Below are 26,021 nucleotides of genomic sequence, written 5' to 3'. Positions count from 1 at the left end.
ATACACTTAATTAAATTGAAAGTCCAGTTAAAATGCTGTATCCAGAATGGCCTTCATGTCCACATTTACAACCTTAAAGCCTTTTTCACCAAAACATTGAACTGCATGATATAATTGATACAAATATTCACATTCACACATTGTGTCACAGTGTGGTCAAGGTTAAAGACATTGCCCTGACATCAGCTTCCCTGTTCATGTATGAGATCCCATGCAAACAATTAAAATCACTCTCTCACACACACACACACACACACACACACACACACACTTGGAGATTTGACCTCTGCACAGTTGCCACAGGGCAAAACAACTGAGGGAGGGAGAGTGAGGGAGGGATGGAGCATTGTAAACAATAATCAGTGGCAATTTTTTGTACTGGAGGCAAATCATCTTAATGAATGTTTTACAAAACACTAATTAACCGTTTACTGAGTAATGAAAGCACAGGGTCCAAAAACAACATTTATTAAACTTTTACAAATTATTTACAATAATTTTATTATTACCATTAACTACATGATTCTTTACATGACGACTTACAGTTTTATTATATAGTACTAAATATAGCACCATTATAATTAATGACATAGTCCTTGTTACCTCACAGCTCACCAGGTCAAGTATAGACGCTGTAAAGATCATTCTGAAGGACTGCTAACATACACATAATCATAAATTCTTTCTTTAAAGGGTCACTGCTCTCATTTTACACATGAAAGTTAGTGTACACATCCTGAATTGTAGAACTCAGAGGATGAATTCTTCTTACTTTGGTGATCCCCTGAATTTTCATCTAGCACCACAAGCAAGTTGACATTGTTGTTTTTTAGTGAAACGTCTTGACAACTATTGGATGGACTGATGAAATTTTGGTACAGATGTCCATGGTGCCCAGAGGATGAAACTTAATGACTTTGGTAATCCGCAGATTTTTCATGCAGCACCACCGGTTTTCACATATCCTGTGAATAATCTCAACATCTTCTGGATGGATTGGCACAAGATTTTGTACAGACATTCATGGTCCCTCGAGGATGGATCCTAACAACTTTGGTGATCCTGATAAAACTAATGACATTCCCATCAGCTTCAGCTATAGTTTGTGTTTGGTGCTAATTAGCAAATGTCAGCATGCTAACATGCTAAACTAAGATGGTAACATGGTAAATGTTACACCTTTTAATATAAGACTTTTTTTGTATTACAATACTAAATCACTAGCTTACCCCTTTAAAGAAGTGTAGTCATTTAGAAAATGTAAACAGAGGGAAAGCTCTCTAACTAGGTCCCTAGTTACCAGCAAAGTTGGCATAGCAACCTTTTCTTTGTCTAATCAGATTGTTTAGCTAAAACTATAGTCATTAATAACAATAAGAAATGGACAAGTGCATATTTGTTACCTACTAAAAATTGCAGAAATATTAATCATCATTCACATTATTTGAGTGTTTTTCATGTAACATGTTCAGTAAAGAAAAAATAAAACACTGTGACACAACTTTTTTAAACTAGTTTTTATTTAGGAAGTGAAACAAAATGCCCAGTGTTGTCTTTGTGCTTTACATTGGAGCCACTGGAGGTCCCAAAAAAAACCTCAGAGGAAGAACTCAAAACAAAGCAGGAAGCTCCAGAAAAATTCATCACCATCATCATCATCATCATCATCATCATCATTATCATCATCACTGTCACTCTATACAGATCTGTAGAAATAATCGGACTCCAAAGTCACATCAGTGCTTATTTACAAGGCCTCTTGCCACAAAATAGTCGAGTTTTCATTTGCTCTTAAAAAAGGTGTGGTGAAGATGCTCTCACACAAATATGTTGAAAAATGACACATGTAATAAAGGTGTCGATTCATACCATGTGTCATTTTTAAGCATATTTTCATGTGTTATTTAAGAACAACACAGCCTGTATTATTTCAGCATCTTGTTTTGCTGTTGTTTTTACCTTTGATTCATCATAGTAGAAAAAGGAGAAAGAGGTTGTTATTTCTACATACAAGGCATTATCTACCTGAATCTAAACTCTTTCATTGTGCTACTATCTTTGAACAAAAAACGTTGTAAGTTATAATTCGTAAGAGGAAGTGCTTTTATATAAGAATAGGTAAACTAGCTTGTGGCTATAGTAGGCTACGGTAGTTCATAGTAGAATCTAAGTGTTTGTCGGTGCACTCTGGTGCTGAAATATTGACCAAATGTCTTCTCTTTCTCAACAATCCTTATAACTGGGGATCACCACAACAACCTCACAACAGCCAGAGAGAAAAACAACCTGAAATTGTGCAGGGGGTTTAATGAGTGTTGTTAGCGCTAGAGTCCTCACATGGAGTTTGTGAATGAATGTCTTATGCCAATGAGTAAAACTGAGTGAAAATTTGGATGGGATTTAAACTGAGGAGAGAGCTCACTGATTTTGACCAACTCATAGGAGTACATTTCTTCTTCATCGCTGATTAAAATGTCACAAGGGACCAGCTCAAGGACTACTGAGGGTCAAAGAGCCCCACGTTCAGTCCCACAACTGTCTTTACAACTGTAAAGTTGTGTTTCACCTGTTTCAACAATGAAAACCAGGAACATACAAAGTACCAAAACTCTCAATCGTTGTTGTTCTGGGTTTATGTTTCATCCATGTTTCAGCACCAGAGGCCTATAGTAGTACCTTCTACTTTCTACAATATTTTAGAATAATAATACGAGGCAGGCAGTGCATAAACCATGTACAAAAAGACCCGTCCCAACCCAACCCAGAGCACTCCACCTAAAGGAGTTGTGCCATCTGTGTGAATCCCTGGAAGCCCCAACAGCTCCTAATGCTTATACAGACATAATTGTCAACAAGCTAATGATGCCAAGATAGAATTATAACTAGGAGGCAATTCTTTTGGATAATATTACATACTAAATCAGCAGAGGTTGGAAAATTGGAAAACTGACTCTCTGCTCTCGCTAATTTGATCTGTTCAAACACTTTACAACCACAAAAGTCATTGGAGAAAGCCTCAAAGAACCACAACAGTGTCACAATCCCTCTAAATACAGAGCTCTTAACCCAACCCTCCATATTTAACACTAACTTGGCTTGCTAACTCCCTGAAATTTCATTTCTCATAACTACATAGAATAGTGGTACTTGAAAAAATCAAGATGTTACAAGCAGTTATGACTCACGTCTCTTCAAAAATATCATGCATTATTGCTCTATTGGATATGAATGAAATATTGCCCAAGACAGAAATTTGCTTAATTTGCCTGTTATCTAAGAGGTTTGGCAAAATATCCCAAAGATTCATAAAATTGGCATAGATTCCATTATTAGGCTATTGTTATTTTTTGCATGCAGTAGTTTTTATAATTAAAGTGGCGGACAAAGTAAAAATGTATTCGGTAATTAGAAAGTGTCAAATGCTTTGGCATATTTGTAACAAAGGCAAAACATAACAAAGTAAAGTGCAAAATCAATACATCTACAAAACATAAGAATAAATACATAAATTAGGCAATAAATAGATACATAAAAAAGACGTAAACCTCAAAGCTGAATACTGTGTGGCCCGCTGGCAACAAACACACTATTATACAACACTTGAGAAAGGGTTGACCTTTCGAGGAAAATTCTGACATTTTTAATGTATGGCTCCTCGTCTGACATTGGCAAGTAAAAACAAATAACATCAGATTTAGGTTGTAGGAAAACACTGTTTGTTAAGGAATACCCTGGTGGCTCAGTGGGAGTTTTCAGCCATGGAAGTCCAGTTTGGCTCCCTAATTCCCTCTCACGTTCCACTGTTTACTGTCAAGTAAAGTACAAATGCCAGAACTAATAATAAAAAAGAAAACAGCTTCCATGTCTGTGTCAATTTAAGATATTGGTTTAAAGAAAAAGCACAAAAAATTTCCCCACTACAAAGGTGTACTTTGCCATACCTCCCATGTTATTGCAGGTTTGTACATCATAGTTCCTTCACAGTTCTCACAGTTCAGTGTGGATGTGTCAGTAGCCATAGCAGACACAGTATACAGTAAGCAAAGCATGTGACTAGTGTAAAGGAAAAACTTAAGTATTTTGTTTACTTGCAGAGAACAAATGCCATGTGCTTTCTTTGTTTTGATGCTTTATCTTCTTATAAGTTCAGTCCAAGGTCAGTTTCACCAGAAGCAGGATACCAGATGTATCCTTAGATTATGAATGTTTGTTTTTAAAAAAAGCATTAAATATGAAAGTTCATTGAATCTCTTTGCAAGAAAACTGAAGATGTGATTCATGCTTTAAACTCCTGTGATATTCCTGTCATAGAAAGACAGAGATGGGAGAGGAATTGTGCTTCAGTGTCGTTTTGTCATGGGTTGAAAAAAAAGAGGGACGAGGATAGATATGGACATAAATAGATCTAGGTATCTTCAAAAATGATGAGCTAGATGTGCTGTGCTTTATTTATCTTCACAGATACTCAAAACAGCTTCAGAAGGGGACATATCTTATCGATGCAGGTGACAATCTAAATCAAGCATCGAGGGATTGGAGGGTCTTGATATAAATGGGCATGTCCTCAATCTCTTTTTGTCATTTGCCTCGTGATCCTGGCAGAGAAAACACTACTCCCTCGTAGTGCTCAGGTATACTGGTCTTCTTGTTGGGGAAAGCAAGAAAAGTAGGGCGTGAGGCCAGTAAAATCTGATTTAAATAAAGAAAATAAAACCCTAGTCAACCTTTCTGCATCCATCATTCTCCCAGTGAGCTCATAGGTGAGAAAGCCCCCTTGAAGCATGCCGACTCGTAGTGCTTGTTCAGGTAACTCTTGAGTGCAAACGTCTTGTCACACCGTTTACACTTGTAGTGCTTGAAGGCTGAGTGCGTCTGCATGTGGGCGCGCAGGTTTGACCGGTCAGCAAATGCTTTGCCACAGTGCGCACACCCAAACGGCTTCTCGCCTGTGTGCGAGCGCATGTGGCCCTGCAGCAGCCACGGCCGGCTGAACGCTTTGCCGCACACGTCGCACTTGTGCTTGAGGTCGTGGGTCAGCAGGTGCATGGCCATCGCAGGCATGGAAACGTAGACTTTACCACATGTGGGGCACTTCTTGGCCATCTTGCTGTCTATGCTCCTGTGCGTCTGCTTGTGCCGGCTGAGGTTGGAGGACGTGGCATAGGTTTTGCCGCATTCGCTGCAGGTGTGCCTCTGGGTGGTTCCTTTGGGAATTCCTGTGGCTTTCCTCCGTGAACGTCCGTCCATGATGAAAAACGCATCCACTGTGTATCCCTCACTCACAGCTGCGTCCCCGTTGATGTATCCGCCAGCTGATGACGACACCTCAGACCGTGGGCTGTCCGGCTGGTCCGAATCGCCATGGATATCACCATGGATACCAGAATAGGTGTCATTGATGCGGCCATAGATGATTGATGGATGGTCAGGGGAGGGTACTTTAGAGATGACAGATGAGTCACTTCCCACCACATCATCATAAGGAGATGGACTCAGATAATCGCTGACGTAGCCTGAAGAGAGAGAAGAAGAGGTTAATCATTTGACCGTGACAGGGGGATTGATTGGAAATAAGAAACTGAACTGGTTTGAAAATCTTTACAGGGAATCTATGAGTGCAACAAAAGTGATACAGAAACCAGAAAGGGAAACAAACAAGGACTCATCCTTTCCTTCCTTTGATATTTAAGCCTCTCCATAACAAAAAATGCAAGCTGTTTTTCACAGTGTCACTATTTGAATATCCTGTGGTCCCGAAAAATTATACTTTTATCACTTCCACTGCACAAGTTAGTACTTATGTTGTGTTGCCTCTGTTTATCCAGGTCCGAACCTTTAAATAAGCGTTTTCGAGTACATACAAACTTGTGCACAGTGACTTACTGAATGAGTTACATGAGTTAGTATCATCCTGAGGATCTTGGGGGCTGCTACCCTAACAATTAAAAAGATTTCATATAATTGTAAAAACACAGGGCACAAATCAAACTCATTCACCGAAGTTAATTCATTATTCAGAGAGCTGCTTCACATGTTGTCTCCTGATAATATTACTGATTACAGTCTGGCGTCTCTGGTTTCTAAATATCAATTGGACCGCCCAGGATCACATTAAGAACATGTGCATTATGATGAACTTTTGTTTTCCTATTAACACATGCATCCATATGAGACAAAAGCGGGCGCAGGAGACTCAAGTCCATTCTTAAGATATACCCACACACTGAGAGGGTTGTCTAAAACACAACCATTTTTGGAGGTGGTATAAAGCAGAGAAGAAGGAGAAGGAAAGAGATGAGGTATTTATAGTGGCAGTAAAGTGCTTTATGTCTTTGCCAGCAAGGAGGAGACACTACCCCCTCAGTGGGAAATCTTTATTTTTCATGGGAGAGTTCAGTAAGCAGACTTTTTCCTCATCAACTTCACCTTGACAGGTCTACAACTGCACACAGTCACACCTCTGAGCTGTCAAAACGTCAACTGCTGTACACAGAGCATCTCTATTACAGCAGCTGGGAGTCTAGTGTTTTGCTCAAGGGTACCCTGACACTGACTGCATTTAACTGTGTATTGGCCATAACCCTTCAGTCTTCCTCTTCAGCTAAACAGTAAGTATATTTGCCTGAGACTCACACATTCCTAAGCAACCTGCATATTTTTGCAAAGCTCCTGACTAAGCTGATGAATTATTTGTTGCCCTGTTATGATCTCAGCTGCTTCATCATTTCTATTATTGGCTTCTACACTCAACAGGCTGAACTCCGACAGACACAAGGAGAGACTGGTAGCTAGTACCCCACAGCCATGACTCCTGTGGATCTATGCCGATCAATAGCTCTCCATTTCAATTAGCACTCTGTGAGCATTTAGACACAGGCAGCAGAGGAGATACTATTGCTGGTAATATAATTTCATGATGCAGTTCTGAGAAAGGCTCAGAAGTTGGTCGATAATATGATGAGAACAAGAGACAGAGATAGATGGGGGGGGGAAGAAGTATAGTGAGATGAGAGATGGTAAGAAAGAAAAAAAAGAAAGAAATGGGGAAGGAAAAAAAGAGTTGTAGGAGAGTGAAAGTGTTGTTATGTCCAATATGGTAATTGTGGTTAGGTGGTCTGGTTATGCTGTTTACAGCTCTCATGCTGATTTAACGCTTTGAAATAAATTAAGACGGAGCAACAGAGGAAGACAGAAAGGGGGGAGGCAAGAGAGAGGGAGTCAGAAAGAGGTGGAGAGAGAAAAAAATCATGAATCATGAATATTCAATCATTGCACTTTGGAACAAAGTACTGTGTTTGTGTGTGTGTGTGTGTGTGTGTGTGTGTGTGTGTGTGTGTGTGTGTATGCCTGCATACGTGTGTGTCTTGTTTTATAGAGCATGAGTAAAGCTTTGAAACATCACCAAGTGTTCATTTTTAACCCTTATTTAACCAGGTGAGTTGACTAAGAACAGCTCTAGTGTTGGAGATGTTGCAGAGCTTCATCGTCACACAAATTGGCAGCTTCCCAGTAGAACTACAGACCTGTACTGGTGGACAAGTCTGTAGTTCTACTGGGAAGTCAAGTCTGTAGTCTGTAGCTCCTCCAGTGGAGCTCTCCAGTGGACAGCTGGAGGGTCACTGGGAAAGGGGACTTTCACAGAAGACATTGCTTAAGTAATTTTTGAATTTTTATAAAAAAAACCTATTACTTATTGAAATGTCTTTTTATTTTTCAATGCGAAAACCAGTAGTGAAACAAGTGTTCAGATTCTTTACTTAAGTAAAAGCCATATGAAATACCATAGTCTAAAAATACTCCATTGCAAGTAAAAGTCCTGCATAAAAATGTTGCTTAAGTAAAAGTACAAAAGTACAATCAGCAAAATGTACTTAAAGTATCAAAAGTAAAAGCACTCATGCAGAAACACTCCTATCAGTGTATTATTAATAATACATTGTATTATTGGACATTATTACTTAATGTAATTTGTCAATGTGTAGCCAACTTCAGGTACTTTATACACAACTGGTTAGTTTAATATTGAACCACTGCATCATTATTTATAAGCTCCTCGTGTTTTGCATGTAAAATCATAATCTGAAAAGTAATTAGTAACTAAGGTTGTCAAATAAATGTAGTGGAATATTTCTCTCTGAAATGTAGTGTAGTAGAAGTATAAAGTAACATAAAATGAAAATACTCAATTAAAAGTACCTCAAAATTGTACTTATACAGCACTTAAGTAAATGTACTTGGCACCACTGGCTAAATCTGCTGTTGGCAAATATAGAAAAATGAACAAGAAAGTTTAAAAAGCACAAATAAACCACCTACATTTGCTTCCCTCCCTCCTCTAACTACTCACTCCAGTTGAGGCTGAGTTAGTAAAGATGGCAAATTCTTATAAATTCTAAAACAAGGTACTACCTCAGTCTTAACTAGTCTTAACATTTACCAGAAAAACTAACTTTTGTCAGCCTTTCTCAAACCTGGTGATACATTTTATATTTATTAAAAATACACACAATAAATCTAATTTAAGTGCTGCTTTTTCACTTTCCCCACCCAGATGTATCCTGTCGGTCCAGCGATTAAACCGACAACTTCCTGGTCACAAGCTTGCTTCTCTAACCTTCAGGCCCCCACACTGAAGATTTTGAAGTTTCTCCTAAGGAAATGTTTCGTTCGCAAAACTGAAATTTTGGCCTGAAGGTTGTTCAAAAGGGAAGTGTCCAAAATAGAAAGGGTTAATTTATTTGAAGATATAAGTGTGCTCAGTAAAATATGGCAATGTGCCTGATACATTTAGATATTTCTTGTGTACAAGAAGAAATTTTGCTGGAGTAAAGAAAGGGTCACCAAAAACAGCCTCGTAGGAACCACTATGATCTATATTTAATTGATATCTGCTCAATAGTTGACACGACATAATGCTTAAGACCAGCGTGTTGGATGGATGGAAGGACAGACTCAATAAGGACTGACTTACTGACCTGGTGAAAATGTCTTGTGCAGTGAGAGAAAATAACTGTATTTCCTTCCAGTATGTATCATGTCACCTCTTAGCTATATTTGTTTACTCTGCTGTGAAGGTACTAAGGACCAGACTGAGTTGTGCACATGTGACAGGATGCCAGATTTTAAGGTATAAACACAGTGTGTAGTGCTGGTTTCTCTCACAGAAGCTTCTTCCATTATCCCTGCCAATTAAACATGATCGTTCCTCAGTATCCTCTTTTTAAAAAATTGTTTCGTGAACCGTGATTGCTGTATGTCTCAACGTCTGTGTACTGTCTCTGTTTGTTTGTCTTTGTCTCTCTCCAACTGTCTCCGTCTCTGTCTCGCTTTGTCAACTCTGTATTCATTCCAAAGCACTTTAGCAGCATTAGAGCTGATAGCTGTTCTAAATGCTTATTAAAGATTAAAATACTCTGCCAAACCAAAGCCATCTCTCTTTTATGTGTCTTTGAAATACAGGGAATTAGAAAGAGAAAGAAAGATGGAGAGGCACTGAGAGACAGAAATAGGAAGAGAGAGAAAAGCTGCAAGCTACAATTTAATTTTTGATCCAAACCAGCAGTAACTGACACACACTTGTGTGCTTTGGACACTTGTAGGTCACTGACTGCTTCTCCTGTGTGTGTGTGTGTGTGTGTGTGTGTGTGTGTGTGTGTGTGCGTGTGTGTGTGCGTGTGTGTGCAATGCTGTGCACTCAGCTGTGCAAGCTGCCTGGGAAATGTGCCGAGTTGACAGAAACACAGCAGTGCGTGTATGTACGTGTGTGTGTGTGTGTGTGTGTGTGTGTGTGTGTGTGTGCAACAAGCTGCAGTTGCTTCAGTCAAACCATTGTTATATTTATAACAAGGGATAGCAGTCTCAGTCTTTACATGCTCACCACACTGCTGCTGCTGCTGCATGTTTCTCTGTTCGCTCTGACATCAGAACACCTGGGATCTCTTCATCTCACATTTGACCTTGGTACAATGTGAAAACCACCAGGCTGCAGTGTTACACACTTCTCCCTCTGCTGTGACAGACACAGTTTTTCCTCTAGTTCTTTAAAGCTGCATTAATCTACATTTTTCACCACTAGGGGGTAGAAACAGACACACACCACTGGCAAATTATTGCCTTAGAAAGGTGTTGTGACCAATGTGTTACAATTTCCTATTTACACGTTTAGTAGACAGAAGCCAACATAATCATCCCACTGGAGTCGTGTTTTTTTTTTTTTTTTTTTTTTTTTGGCCACTATTTTTGATTTCTTCACCAGATAGTCGTTAAACTTTCATCCATCTGATGTTTGCTGCTGCTGAAAAACAGGGTTGATGTAAAAGTGCCAAAACAATGTGCCAAAAGAGGCTAAAAAGCTTCATAAAGCTGCACAGTTGGACAGCCTTTCTCTGTGGATTTGTGACTGCAAGCAACCCCTTTTACAGTGCATATACTCATTTGATCTAAGCGTTAATTCTTAGATATTAATGCAGCTTTAACATAAACAAAGGCTGCTATTTGTTAAAGTCCTAACCTCTAAGTGCATGAAGCTCCAGTTGCTGTGGTTGTCACATATGTTTAAACACCACCAGAACAAGAAACAACAACCTTTAGGAGCCAATATAAAACTGTCATCTTCTGTTTAGAAATGCTAGGCAAGTATTTTATCAATGCTTGAAAATTTCCACTGAATGTTTGACCCAATATTGCCCATTCTCACTGACTCTGTATTGTATTTTGCCTGTGTATCCAGGATTATACAGTGTGTGGGAACCATTTAGCATCAATGTAGTGATATTGTTGAAATCTTGGAGAGACTCACAGCTGCTGGAAACAACCTGATTTGAATAATTTACTGGGCAACAGAACAACAGAAAATCCCACTGCATGTGTGCTTGTGACATAGTGTTTCAACATAATGATTTAGCATGGTTTTCTGCAAAAAATCTCAGCTCTCTGGCTCCCTGTTGCTTTTCAGCAGCCTTCATCTTTTCTAAGGAAAAAAATTGATTTTTAACTTGTTAATATCAGCAGCTATGTGTTCATTGTACTGTATACAGTGGCGGAGCAGTACAAGCTAATAAGATTAAAAACCAGGAGTACTTTTTCTATTCATGTTGCATTAAAATTCATTTCAGGATGATAAGTGTGTGGGAAAGCCAATATGTGAAATGGTACAGTTAAATTGAAAGACTAATGGAGTTTTATTTGCTGTTTTATAAGATGTTGCACATGCTGGCACAGCATGAAACATGGAATTTAACCAGAGAGCCTGCCCTTGCCCAAAGTTTACATTTCAGAATTTCATTAACAAATTCCCACATTTTGACCACATGTCATACATGTTTTCAGATGTTAAATGTAATTTCTTATTTAAAAAAAACAAACATATTCAATGGAGTGTATATGTCGACTTTATATGAGAAGTGAGAAATTTCACATTTTCACATATAGATTGGGTTTGTTTAACCACTGAGTCATCAAGGATCCACCCTGATGAGGTACCTTTGAGAAAGACCCCTGTGCTCTGCCCTGACCTCTGACCTGGCTGTGGAAAGGGTCAATGTGTATCACTCATGTATTAAATTACATTACTTAAACAATGTTTGTCCCTTTTGCAGCTCTGAGTTCTGTGAGGTTCTCAGTAGGATGCTAAAACTAAAGATTTTCTCACTCAATGCCATCTCTTTGATATGTTTCTCCTCATAACACTGTTTCATGGAAATAATCTTTGCAAGAAAACGAAAATTTCAGTGCGTGGGATTGGTATATTTTTGGGTTGTGACCGGAGTTTGACCCTGTAATTCCTTTTTCCACATCTTCTGAAACAGTCATGATTAATGCTTTCAATCTGGGTATAAGGAAATACCCTGGATGATGTACGGCAGATAGGTGTATGTGTTTGTGTGTAGGTGGGAGGGTGACTAACCTTTGTCATGATGATTGAATCGCAGACTGAGTTGTTCTCTTCTGCTGTGACCATATGAGCTCTCCAGCTCTGCAGCCGAAAAATCGTCCAGTTTCACTTTCTTCACCAAGAAAGACCGAGGCATGATGGGACAGTAGTTGCTCCTTTACTCATACAATAAACACACACTCTCCCTCTGTCTTCCAACCCACTTCAAACTTGACCAAAACCTATAGGTGAAACCCTTAATCGCCTGATTTGAGCTATAATGTACTCCCTAGTTTCAGCTACTAAAGGTGCGTTTGCTCCCTCCAATCAAACAGCCTCGAAAGTGGAGAGGAGACATGGCTTTTAAAGATCAGACAAACCAAGCGCTCCTCATGTGCCTTTTTAGCATACGTAATATTTATTTTTGCTCAGGTTTGTCAAATACAGACTGTAATTTTTTCGGTCCTGGGGTAAAATGAGTCTGTTTTACTCCGACAACTCACCACTGGGAGACCTGTGGAGCTCTGAAAGGTCAAAAACAAAAAAATTAATAAATCAATTCCTGTATTGGCTATTGCCCCGACAACATGGAAGATGAGAAACGCAGTAAAAACGCCCCCTTTTCTTGTTTACTTTGTTCATTTGTTTTATTCCGTTGCTTCAAAAAGAAAGACGACCGTTTTATTGTTCTCGTTCCAAACCGTTGGTCTTCAGCACGCGGTCAGCTCCCAGAACAGTTCTTCTCGTGCCCCTAGCCGGTCTCGTGGTTTCAGTACCGGACAGCTCCCCCTCGGCACGAGACTCCTGTTCACTCCCCTTTCTCCGCGTGCCACAGCCAACCGCCACTGTCCGTTCAGCACCAGAGGAAAAAGAGAGAAGAAGAAGTTTCCGCTGGTTTTAAAATAGCTCAGCTCGGAGCGAAACACACACCGGTGAAAATTCCCATGCAGGTGAGTCAACTCAATCTGGATGTTTGTCGAAAACAAACCGTTAGATGTAGCCTAACAGTGAAGAAGTGGAAAGGTAAAGAGTCGTAACGGTAGGCTAACGGTCAGAGAGAAACGAAGGTTAAAGGGGTTCAAAAAGTCAACCGCTGAGTCCAGAAAACGTCTCGAGAACAAGACTTCAGCTTCTCTGGAAACAAACTCGTCACAGTTCCTTAAAAATATTGCTCAAAAAATGTTCTTTTAAAAACAGTAGTTGGAAGACCAGAACAGCTCATCTCACCATCGCTAACTCTCTCTTTCACTCTCTCCTCCTCTCCTCCACTCTGTCTCTCTCCTCTCCTCTGCTCGGCGCGTGCGGAGCTGCGGCTCTTTCTGATGCACGAGATCAGCTGTTGCGGCTTTATAGGCCGCGAGAGAGCTAGAGAAAGGGAAAGAGAGAGAGAGAGAGAGAGAGAGAGAGAGAGAGAGAGAGAGAGAGAGAGAGAGATGGAAGTGCTTAATTTTATTCATCAGAAGAAGAAAAAAGAGCATCTTGTCTTGTGGGACCAGCAGCGGCGCACGGTGATGGCCGGGCAAGGATTTAATGAGGCAGGTTTAAGTGCACGCTCAAGCTGATTTTTATGACAATGAAATTAAAACGCAGGCTGTGGTTTTTGGTTCCTAAACAGATCCCTGTAGGAATGATGAACGTGGCAAATGATAAATTAGATGTAAACAGGTACATCAACAAATAATCAGCTAAATTTGTAACCCTGATGCCAAAAATGGTTGCCTCTGTGACCTGTTTGCAGGAATTCACCAATTGTTATTTTACAGTAGCATACTTTTTATTATCATTATTAATTTTTGCCCCCTCAATTTTTTTTGTTTACATTTGAAACATATGTATGAGCTATATTCACACTATAACAGTTACCAACCAGATTAAGATTGGATTAAAGCATAACATGTTTCTTTCTATCCATGATTTGTTTGATTTATGTTATATCCACATGGATGGAAGATAATTAAACACGTTAGTAAAAGCCACAGAGCAAGAAATACAAAATAGATGAATTGATGAAATTATTTTTTCTTACTTTGCATCTGACATGTTCATAATGAAACACATGATCCAAAAATTGACAATCCACCTCAGTTAATGTTAATTGGTTGATGTTTGCATGGCAGTCTCACTAAGTGGAAAATTGCATGATAATCTATTTATATCATATTTATTATTGTGAATGCAAAGGTACAGTACTAACTGTTGGTTTATGGGGAAAAAAATCAGCCTCCCGCTTAATGATTCTAGCCCTTCTCAGGGACTGAGAACCATCAAATCAACCACTGAAAACCAACTTCTTGTGGCACAGAACACAGGTCAATGCGTTTACACTGCAGTCGACCAATTGAGTTCCCTTTATGCAAATCAGCGCTCCCCCTGGGCCAATCAGATCTCTTGTGCGTAAATCCAGACTCAGTATTAGCCAATGAGTTTAAGTTAATGTAACTGAGGTGAAGGTGTTTTTACTGAATGGTCATTCACATGGCCAGAGAGGGCGACAATGTTAGACCTCCTAGGACTTTGCCTTACAGTGTTCATTTGTGTATGCGTGTGTCAGAGGAAAGAGGCATGGTGCAGAGTGATGATGCACTGTTTTGGTGTTTACACACTCAAACAAACAGACTTCTCCCTCCAGCCAGACAGCGATGCACACAGTCACACACACTCATGCAAAGCCCTACCCCCATTCATACACATGCAGGCGGGCAGGATGATGGCGTGTGATGTAATACAGTGACGTGTGCATTTATGTAAGTTCTATTCACCGAGGTCCTTGGAGTTAACCTATTTTTATAGTTCATTGATAAATGTTTGAGAGAGACAAAGAAAGTCTGTCTATGAGTGTATGCCTTTTTTAAAACTCATATGTGTGTGTGTGTGTGTGTGTGTGTGTGTGTCTTGGGGGGGGGGGGCACATTTTTGTTAGCTATTCGGGACCTTTTCCGGTATAAACACTGACCTTGTCGGGACCAGTAGTCCTCATGGGGACCAAAGCCCGGTCCTAATGAGGCAAAACGTCATTTCTCAGGTCCTGGTTAAGGTAAGGGTAAGGGTTTGGGTTAGGCTGTCCACAGTGGTTGTTACTTACCATTGTTGCTTTATTTATGTGTTGATGCATTGTATTGAAGGGGTTTCTTGTTCACTCTCAGATGGACTGTATGATATTAGAAATAGGAGCTAACAGTACGTATTTGAAAATGTAGTCTGAGGCTCTAAAAATGGCTAAAAAAGTAAAGGGAGCTTCCTAAATGCGATCAGTTCATCACATTTCTATTGGACATTGATTTCTAGTTCAACCTGTCCTATTTTAAACCCCGTTTTTCTCTGAGTATGGTGAAAGGTATTGTTTGTAGTACCAAACCCACTGAGACTGAACATCCAACTCTGCATCCTTATGCAGCTTTCAGCCCCTTTTAGTTGTTTTTAGCTCACTGTTTTGGTTTTCCGGCCCACACATATACTGTATAGTCGAGTCTTGGTGCTTTCATCAGCCCTCTATTTGGACGGTGGGGCAGCCATTTCCAACAAGCCTTTTGTACGCTACCTGCATGAAACAAAAAGGCGAGACTGTCCTGTCAAGAAAAACAACAGCATGAGTTGATCCAGCAAGTGCCCCACAATGACATTTGTAAGTTGAAAAAAGCCCTCTAGCGGCTGTGGAAATTATGACGAGAGCAAAGGAGGAAGTCAGGTGACGTAATTACAAAGTCTGCATAGCGAGAAGGTTGGGGTGGATGGATGGGTCAACAAAACAGTGGGCTTTAACATGGGAGACAGTCGTTCATTTTCCGTTTCCAACTGACAGTCAATGTTTTTTAAAACATCATCAACACATTATTATTGTAACCATGATGACAAAGCTCCCCTAACCTTAACAAACTGGTTATTCTAACCCATACCAATGTAAAAGGGGTCGCTCATAGTGATGAACCTACAGAGAATTGTCACCTGAATCTGCAATCTCACCGTTCTCATCAGTGTCATTTTCAGACGCAGTAGGCAGCTGTTTTCAGTGACAAACCTCTAAAACCCCATTGCACACTACCTGTCCAGCACCAAACAGCAAACAGACACAATTAGAGACTAGCTGATGACCACAGTGGAACATTTAGTAAGAAAAGAGCCAGATATTTCCCCCAGGTTTTAGTGGAGACCAAAAACAGAGCTAAAACAGAGTGGATATTGGACTTATATTCATCAGGTGGATGCAGGCATGACTCCAAATGACTGATAATATTGCTACTCCGTAACTGCTGGATGTGTAAATAAGCAATTCACCATTAAAATGTGTTAAAATGAATTTATTTAAAATTAGAGCCATAAAATAATGTACTATACTGTGCTTTTATAAAAGAAAAAAGTGTTAAAAAAAGATTATGCCTTTCACCTTAACTCACTGACGTGACATCTATGGTATCAACTATTCACCTGAATATTTGTTGAATGAAATTAACACACTCAGTGCAATTTATATGCATCGTTTTTTTGACTGCAGACAAAGATGAATGCAAGAAAGAGCAACAAGGCTGATATTAAAAGGCATCTGTCGGTGGGGGTTGAGTGTGATTCTCTCACTGATTGTTTTTCTGTGCCGATCAATGACACACCAGGAAATAACAATTCTATCTGGTCTATTTCTATGATGGTGAAATTGTCCACTCCTCGTTATTTTTCTATACTCAGCTATACTGCTGAGCTCAGCGAAATACATCTCTGTGTGTGTGTGTGTGTGTGTGTGTGTGTGTGTGTGTGTGTGTGTGTGTTAGCGTGTGTGCAGAGGCTGTGGGGACATGTGGAGACTGGAGATCCATTAGCATAATAATAGACTCGGATGCATGTAGACAGGCAAGCGGTGTGCGAGTGTGTCCGTGTTTGTGTGTGTGTGTGAGAGTGTGTGTGTGTGTGTGTGTGTGTGTGTGTGTGTGTGTGTGTGTGTGTGTGTGTGTGAGTGCTGTCAGGAAACACAATCGAAGGGTCCTTGTTGACTTTTCATTCCTCTGTCTTTCAAAGAGCTATTTAAATGACAGGGTTTTAAATAAAACTCCATTCAAATAGAAGGGTTTTACATATAAAGCAATATCCAGATGAAAGGGTTTGTAAACAAAAACTGACAGAGAGAGATATACAGAGCAGGAGGGAAGAGGAGAGAAAACAGAAGGAGGGGGAAATACAGACAGAAAAACAAAGAGAGGGAGCGAAGCAGAAAAATAAGGAGACAAACCACTTATAAAGGACAAATGGAAGGTCAAACAGGGGTTTGAATGTAAGGAGAGATAGAGAAGCAGCTCACAGTAACATAACTGTCACAGTGGACCCTGACTTTGATTTCAGCCAATACCAATTACTTATATTAGTTTGTTGTCTATAAATGAGACTCAGTGGGAAAAAACACTAAAGACATACATTTTTATTCTAATTATGCATCTTCTTGTCTAGTACTTACAATACTTTATAGTGAGGCAGTTACATGTTGGTATGATGTTGTTGATGGTTTATCATGGAACTGTTACAGATGGGTAACAAATTGAAGTAAAAACCAACATCAAGTGTCTTATTAAGTCTCTCAAATTTAACAACAAAATATGTCTTTAGTCATTCCCTTTCAAAACAACCTGTTTTCTGATCTGACGGCCATATGGCGGGACAACATTGTTCGTCAGTGCCTTCTAAAAAAAAGATTCATTTGACCATTTTCCGATCTGTAACTGCTATGGTTAGGTTTAGGTTTGGTTAGGTTTAAGCACAAAAACTTGCGTGACGTCAGAGAAAGCTCCAAAAGGAAAACAATACTGACTTTTGTAAGGAAGCAGAAGGCAACAGTGCTCTCTAATGTCAAAGTCACCAGCTTTGTTGACCCAACCACCATGACCTCATCCCTACGGCATTTTCCAGGTCTAAAACAACTTTCGTCTTTGCTCCAGACAAACAGAAGTTGTGATTCACATGGCTGTTAGCGATCCTTGTCAGAGGAAATTTAAAAAAGAATGCATTGTATTAGGTTGTATTGGCGTTTTTCTTGGAAGGACAGTCTCTCAATGCTCTTTGTCATAGATTCAAAATATCTGGTGGTCTACTAGAGGGATGTATGCCATTTTCACAAAAGATTTTTTTTTAAGGTGGTGAAGAGTGCTGTCTAAAGGCTGGCACATGCTCTGGGCTGCGTAGGCAAACAAGAGCAACGTTGTTCGGAGATGTGTGTGTTTCTTTTATACTTGTACAGATTCTAAGTATAATGTTTTCGTGCTTTTTCTTTTCCACTTCAAACCTGCCTCCAAAGGAGCTGGTTCAACTTATAACCTTGCTTGATTTTTATAACTTCAGGCCTGTAAAAATCTTTAAAATAAAACAATTTGAGGAGAAATAAATCACTGGTTGAACTGTCTACATAAGTCGACATTGCTTGGTTTTAAGAGCTCACGAGCCAAAAGGGTTAAGAACAACTGCCTTTATTCAAAGTAATGTAATTCAGTGTAACCCCATGCACTACAAGGCAACTCAGTAAAATAGTGGCCAGGGATATGTCATGTCCAGTGCATTAACATGTGAACAGTGCAGGACATGATGAAACAAAATACAACAGGACAGAACTGAAAAAGCAACACACAGCTGGCCACAATAAAACAAAACAGAGAAGAACAGATCAGAATATCACCAGTAAACCCGTCATGTCCATGTCATTAATGTTATATTACATATATGACCCTGCGTGCGTGCTATGAATATGTATGTTGTATGTATAAGATGTGACCCTGAACATTAATATGTATTGGGTGGTAATGAGGCGAATGGGCAGATCAGATGGGTCCTTTTTAACGGGTCACATGTGGCTCATTAGGATAGGGCCACACAGAGCACCTGATACCCTCAAGATGACTTCTGTACCCCAAGAATTATTTTATGTAATTTCTGTTTTATTAGGCAAGGCAGCGAGACAGAAGAGATGAGAGACAAAAGTCTACATTTGGATCTGAACTCATTTGACAGGTATGTGGTAACTCACTAAACTGACAGGAAGGGTACAAGGAGGTAGAGTGAAGTTCAAACGTCAATGATAGTGTCCTGGAGAAAGACTTTCAAGTCTCTACCGTTTGAGGGGGAGCTGCTCTTGTAGCTGACCCTGACCTCTGACCTTTTTGTGGAAATCAAAAGCAGAACTTGTCCAACAAGAGTCATCATCACACATCATCGCCATAACCCTGGACCTGAGGTGAAGATACACAGGCAACATTTGGGGCTCTGGAAAAGGGACAATATACCTTTATCAATAATGGAAATAAGCACTAGACAAAATCTTTGTGGACAAAATATTCTCATCATATTGGCTGAAATCTTAGGTAGACAAACAAAATGTATTCCAGGAGAGAGGCAGATAGAGAGCAGCAAGACAGATAGTTGGGTCCATGTTAACTAGGCACATGTGTGTCATTATAGTAGGTTGATATAAGACAGCTGATACCCATATATCACTGAAACCTAGTGTCTCTCAGTGCACCTTAAGATGTGTTTTCTTTTCTTACTGCAAAACTAAAGGCCATACGTGACACATGGCCAGATTTTAGAGGCAGTACATTTTTTTCTTTCCACATTGTTTGGATCTGTTTGTCTTAATTTTAGGGCTTTAAGATGGCCAGGCATGTAGATGAGCAGAGACAGTAAAAATGCTATAAAAGTCAGACAGATAATTAGGTCCATATAAATGGAGCCACCTGATACCCAGCAACCTCAAACAAGGGATGATACATAAACCATTTACAGTAAATGTTTAACATGTTGACATTGTGAATAAAAGAGTTATAGCAAGTACAATAATATTCCCTGAACATTTTTAAAATTGGAACCATCTCTAAGTCATCCTGTAATAGCTAATTTAATTACATTGCAATTTTTCTATCTATGACAATGAAACACCAGTCCAATCAAAATCCAGGAAATGCTTCTTTGCCTTGATTGTGCAAGGACTGATATTAAACTGGGAGCACATGAGTCATAATGAATCCCCAGCACTGCTTGAAAACTTTCTAATACTTGAGAATTATCTAACATGTTGGCGAAATCTCTTTAGTCTTCACTACAAGGACAGAAAGCTGTGCTCTTCAGTGATGCTTTTAAACACTAACAGTGCTTCAAATCTCTGCTCTTTACCACGGTTCAAACACCTCAGTCAATCCAAATCCACTCTGGCAGAGTTGTTTGCAGACATATTCCCTTGTTATATCTTTAATGTTACCATGGTACAACATTTTTGCGAGAAGTTCAGTAATTGTAAATCAGTCTGATGATGATGGATGTTGAATATGACCATAAGATTAAATAATCAACAAGAGCATCCACGGCTTATATGAGTAAGAAAAGTGTCTGTGACAGTGTAATGCCACCTCCATGTCCTTCTCTTAAGATTTTAAAACTTGGCAATTAAAGAAGGTAAAGCATAGCTCGCTGTCAGAGTAAAGAATGAACAGCAGCAAATTTGATCACTCTAAACTGTATGAAAGTATTCTAACAGCAGTAAGGATTCATTTCGAACAATCTTTTCACATTTTAATGATTAAAGTCTTAGTATCATATAGGATAAATGTTTCTTGGCTTTTGTGTTTCTCAGCTCTCTGCAGTTTTATTTTATTTCTTTTCCCTAAATTGAATTTGCCATTACACAGTGATCTGAACACCTTATGACATCACTGATGTATTCCTCTCCCAGTACAATATACTGTAGGTGCCAGGGAATTTTTTCATATATATATTAAGTTCTTGCTATTGTAAAAATGATTATGACATCAAAATTTTACATTTAAAACAAATTAAATACCAAAGTTTTGTGCAAATTTTGGACTCCAACATACTAAGTCTGTGTGCAGGGTGACATTATATGAACAAAGCTTATCAGCAATCAAATGTACTGATGTTTATTATTCCTTTCTGGGTGTGAAAACTGCCATTATGAACCCAAGTCTGGGGCAACACATGTTCACCGACAGATAGACAGATAGATAGATAGATAGACAGGTTTATGAGTCATTAATTCAAACAAAGATGGCTTATTAACCAGTCTGTGTTCACAGCTGGCTCACACCTGATACCTTCAATATCCCCTAGACTCCTTTATGTGTGTGTGTGTGTGTGTGTTTGTGTGTGTGTGTGTGCATGGTCCCATGGTGTTATAAAATGATAAGAAATGCTCTTACTGTTTCCTCATTGGTTTGCCCTGCCCTCCACCTTACTCCTCTAGAGGACAGCTTACAGTATCAAAGTACTCCAACACCTGTAAGTATCATATATAAAAAACATTTACTTTTTTACATTAGGGACTGAGTTACATTGGAGACAGTACATGAGGCTAGAGACACAAGTAGAAAAAACCAAGAGGACCAAAACAGCAAATCTGACAATGCACAAAGTGATCACACAGAGCCAACATGCTTACAACATGCATACCCACCCATGGTTCACATCACATGGTTTCCAGTATATTACAAATGGATGTATTAAGAGAACAGGATTACATGCTCCGAGATGGTATTTCACTCATTCCAATGAAAGTTTCTCAATGGATGCAAACCTGGGCATCTGTTTTGGGACCCATGGAATAATTTGGAATAAAGAGTGTTTGTGATGTTCAGAAAACTACATTCATCATTTTACCGCAGTTCTTTTGTTATAATTGTGTATAGACAGCCCATTCTCATTCCCAGGGCGTCAAATACCGACGTTTTGTCACGCCCCTCGGCATTAGCAGCCCTGTGCTACATTACATGTCACGTGACTTACGTGACTTTTGTCACATGACTTCCTACTGCCTAACCAAGTGTTTTTTTCCCCTAAACCTAACCACACTTTTAAGTGACGTTACATCATTTCTGAAGGTGTCTCCTACTAACGCCAAAGGGTACCTTGTGCGTGTTTATACAACGCTGAGGGGCATGACAAAATGTCAGTATTTGACGGCCTAGGAATGAGAACGCGTTGGTATGGACGTGCTTTATGTGTCTTGCAATTCTGACTGTGGCCACTACGTCAGAAAAGCCCAGCGCTGTTCCTCGGGGCTTGATGCTACATCTAAACACACTGAAGATATTAGAATATTTGTCAAAACCCCTTTAAAATTCTCACTGTGTAATTCACAACAAAGACGGGGCAGTTCAACTGACTCTATTAGCTTGAAACACTTAGTTAATAGTTCATTACTTGCAGGTTGTGTATGCTCATGTGGTGAATTCAAGTGTCGTATGAAGTCAGCTCAGACTGCCTGACAATCTTAAATTGGTCTTTTTTACTTTAAAATGTGTGCAGCGTACAATTACGTAAACAGGAGGTTTTTTTCCCAAAGCAGGGAGTGTTTTCTTTCATGCTAACTCAAATCAATGAATGTAGCCTGTGAAACCATGTAGGTACAGTACAGAAAATGACAATACAGAACATAAATACAAACATGCTTTAATAATCCAGCAAGGACTTTGAAGAAAAGTTATTAGGAGCTGCATTCAGACTCAATAAGAAAAGCCTGAACGTCTCTATTACGAGATAAACATTTTGAAAATTTGTATGTAAAACATTACAAAAGACAGTGATTTCATTTCCTATTAAACCAATATTCCTGTACTGATAATAATTTATTGCTCTACTGAGATTTAATGCATATTTCCTTCATTATTTTCAACAGGAGTTCTTCTGGTTGAATATATGCACTTAAATAATATTTCCAATTTCCAATTGTGTTTGTCTATTTTCTAATTGGAATGAATGAATTGTGTAAATTAAGACATCTTCAGAGGCTGCTTTTCACAAAGTTGGTCAAGTGTAGTCGACGACACCTTCTCAAAATTCAAAGGGAACAAGATGAATAACTGCAAATCTGCTAAAATTAGAGAAGTAACGAGCAAAGCAAAGCCAGTTTTGATTGGCAGTGATGTTCTTGTGATGAAAAGATATCAAACTGTGATATCTGTAATCCAATCCACCTCTGATTTGAAGCCACATGCAGATCTATTTTAGCTCAGGTCTCAGCTGTGTCAACATGTTGATCTTCATATGAGGTAAAGACAGTTGACATGATGCTCCTCCTGTGATCTCGGACAATTAAGCCTCCATTTGCAAACATGAAAACGTCACACCTAAAGCTGGTTATTTAAATTGTCTCTCATTTTGTGCAACAACTCAGCAGAGAGAAGAGATTCAGGGGGTTAATTGGGTCTAGGGACACAGCACACACACACACCACCAAATCCTCTTAGCTTTATAATGAAGGAAGTAGAGATGGGTAAAGGAAAAGAGAAACATGGTGAAAGAGGGAAGAAGAGAAAGAGGGCGAGGATGGAGAGATGAGAGAAATAAGGAAAGAGAAGGAGACAGAGACAGAGATGCAGGTCAAGATAAAAGGATAAACACTGAGGGATAAAAAAGGAGGGGATGCTGTGATGGAAGGAACAGAGAAACAGGAGACAGAAAAAGTTGAAGGGGTGACAGTTGAGAGTGGATTGTAAAATAACAATGCTTTGTTGCCATGGAAACAAACATTTTTATCAGCCCAAGAGGCAAGGAAGTAACCTGCTTGTTAAACCTCCTGTGCTATCTTGTTAAGCTGTTGTTGTGTTTGTGTGAGCAACAAAACAACAAAACAGTGTGTTTGCAGTCGTGGCATTCCCTAATGAAACACTGTGGGCACACGTCTGGCTTTGTTCTGGTTTGGGTTTTTTATTCTCCCTAGATTTTTAGATTAATTACTATCTTCTCTCTCAAATGAATGCATGATGTTATGATATGTCAGTCATGAGTAAAGTTTGGATATTTGTATTTAGGCCACAGTGAATTAGGGAAGTTGAAAATGTTTCATTAAAAATTGGACTCTTCAGCCTCATTTTAAGCTTCGTTACTATGCTTTTCAAAGGTTTCAAGTGGTTTTTCAAAGGCTGTTATAATCCAACTAAGGTTGGAGAATTTTCTAAATTCACAAAGGAGCATGTAGTTTTTCTACAGTACTTATCTGATAGAAAGTTTTCACATGACAGCAACAAAATAAACTGAGGATCCGATACTATAATCTGTGTTGTTTGGGACCAAAACAAGCAACCAGATGTAGTCAGGCCTGTAGTGAGATCAGTTTGGATAATAGAGATCATTTGTATTCAAGCAAAGTGAAGAAACGTAGAGCATTAAAAAGGAATGCTGCTACAGAGTTAACACAAATACCACCCATTTTACAAAGAAAAATGTCTTTCGGAACCCTCCGGGGAGCTCTGCGATCACAGACAAAATGCTCAAATCAGGTCAGTTCATATCAGCAGCTCACATACCTCCTCGCATGCTAATTTGGCACATCCCTTTTCTGCACAAAGCACTGTCAATAAAAAGATCAGATCTAAGTCCTGCACCTGATGATTTGAAAGCAGACCGACAGCTTATTTGATGGCCTCCAAAATGAGAGATTAGGCCATTTTCTGGTCATGTGTGAACATACAGTGATGTAAAAACCAAATCTATCAAAAACCTATTCCTCCAGACACTCTGTTCCCAATCTTTGTGCTGCTGAGTGTTACATCTCTTACCTTTACATGTTTGATTAAAGTTAGAATTGTTAAGATTTTCACGTTTTGGATATTATTTATTTTAGCCATTTAATGTATTTACATTCAATAATTATCTCTCTATGTAATAGTTTTCTTTGTAAGTGGCACCGTCAGCCATTTATGTAGTGGATTCAAATTGCTCACCTACACACAAGGGATTCACAGCAAATGACGCATACATGTAACAACGTTACTATTTGTAATTTTATCTCATTGCCTCACTGAATGAGAGCTGTATTAAGTTACAGTAGCAGTGACTTAATACAGCTCTGATACAGCTGTAGGAGAACATTTCCTACTGCTGCAAGCTCAAATTAAAAGCATTCAACTGCTAAAACACGGGGTGGCTTTTATTGTGAAGTAGTGACAGGAATTGCAATGTATTTGCCACAGAGGTTAGTGCTGTCAACGACTGCACATTAAAAATGTATCTACAAAACAAGACAACGGCCTTTGGCTTTTTTCCTCATTTGTAAATCCTGAATTGGAGCTTTGAGTTCATCACACCAATAAACCTCAGACAAAACAAACTAAAGATTTGAAAAGATAAAGCAAAGGAAGAATTACTATGCACTCCCTGTACAATCTGCCTATTCACTGACATATTAATAAGTGACACAGCTACAATAAGCAGCAGATTTATCAACAGCTATTGGCTGAATTAAAGCATTTCTCAAAGTTCTGCCATTTTCAGGCCCAAAAACTTAAAGACAGGATGTCATGGGACAGGATAGAAGACCATAAAATAATTTTGGGTCCTGCATAGTGCTTGAAAAGTGACTCATCCACACATAGTGATATGACGCAGATGATGGAGCTGTATTATATTCTGTCATTGTCAATGTCAATTTATTTATATAGAATTTTAATCTTATATGCTCCATAGTGGGCGGATTATTGCACAGGAATTTCTTGGTCAGCTAAGACAGTAAACGGATCAGGGGAGAATATCATATAGAAGTTTGGCACAAATACACAAACACATGCACTGGCCAATCCTTCTACATCACTTTTTCCTCATTACCAGTGAACCTCTCTCTCCCTCTCTCTGATACTGCTGATTCCAGTGTCACAGAGTTGCAGAGCCATGCAGTTATTCCATTGAGTTATACTGTATCTACTCTAGTGGAGGAGAACAGGATCATATGTTGGTTGCCTTTCGTCTGAGACAAAGATGAAAGGCAGAAGTTGTGTGTGTAATTGCCAAAAACCACATAGACCACACTGAAGGGTTTTCAAAAACGACCAAATTAATGATAAGGGATAAAAGGCTTTGATGTCATTATTAAATAAAAAATTATCTTTTATCTTTATTTTTTATCATTATGTTTTTTTCATCAGGGTTTTAAATTAAATTTCTTTGGCCATGAAAAGAAGAAAGAATTACATGGTAGTAAGATATTTCTGACTATTATTTTTATTAACTTACTTTTTTATTAACCGTAATGAGTCTAGTAAGATATTTGTGTTTTTTTTTTATTTAGATATGTCCCTGCTCACTTTCCTAATTTGTCAGAAAACTCTCCAACAAAAGACAATCATTGTTCGATAAATGTTGAGATTGCTGAAATAGACTGACTCACCCCATCTGTGTT

General features: G+C 39.0%; 1 protein-coding gene and 1 long non-coding RNA gene across 5 annotated transcripts in view; one reads left to right on the top strand and one right to left on the bottom strand.

Annotated features, from left to right (window-relative positions):
- Positions 1–1,501: 1,501 nt before the first annotated feature.
- Positions 1,502–13,285, bottom strand: LOC122864930 (transcriptional repressor scratch 1-like). Its single transcript, XM_044172731.1, has 2 exons — positions 11,906–13,285; positions 1,502–5,513 (listed from the first exon to the last, which is right to left on the bottom strand). The coding sequence occupies exons 1-2, from the start codon at positions 12,027–12,029 to the stop codon at positions 4,738–4,740; spliced, it is 900 nt and encodes a 299-aa protein (XP_044028666.1). The 5' UTR covers positions 12,030–13,285; the 3' UTR covers positions 1,502–4,737.
- Positions 12,686–26,021, top strand: part of LOC122864932 — a 45,433-nt gene continuing 32,097 nt past the window's right edge. For all 4 annotated transcript variants that reach the window (XR_006375352.1, XR_006375351.1, XR_006375349.1 and 1 more), the window contains exons 1-2: positions 12,686–12,822; positions 18,785–18,850. This is a non-coding gene — a long non-coding RNA (uncharacterized LOC122864932). The remainder of the gene's footprint in view (positions 12,823–18,784; positions 18,851–26,021) is intronic.

This window comes from Siniperca chuatsi, linkage group LG17 (genome assembly GCF_020085105.1).
Source record: "Siniperca chuatsi isolate FFG_IHB_CAS linkage group LG17, ASM2008510v1, whole genome shotgun sequence".
In the NCBI taxonomy this organism is placed as follows: domain Eukaryota; kingdom Metazoa; phylum Chordata; class Actinopteri; order Centrarchiformes; family Sinipercidae; genus Siniperca; species Siniperca chuatsi.
Note: the sequence above shows the minus strand (reverse complement) of the source record. Positions and strands in the feature narration are given on the sequence as shown.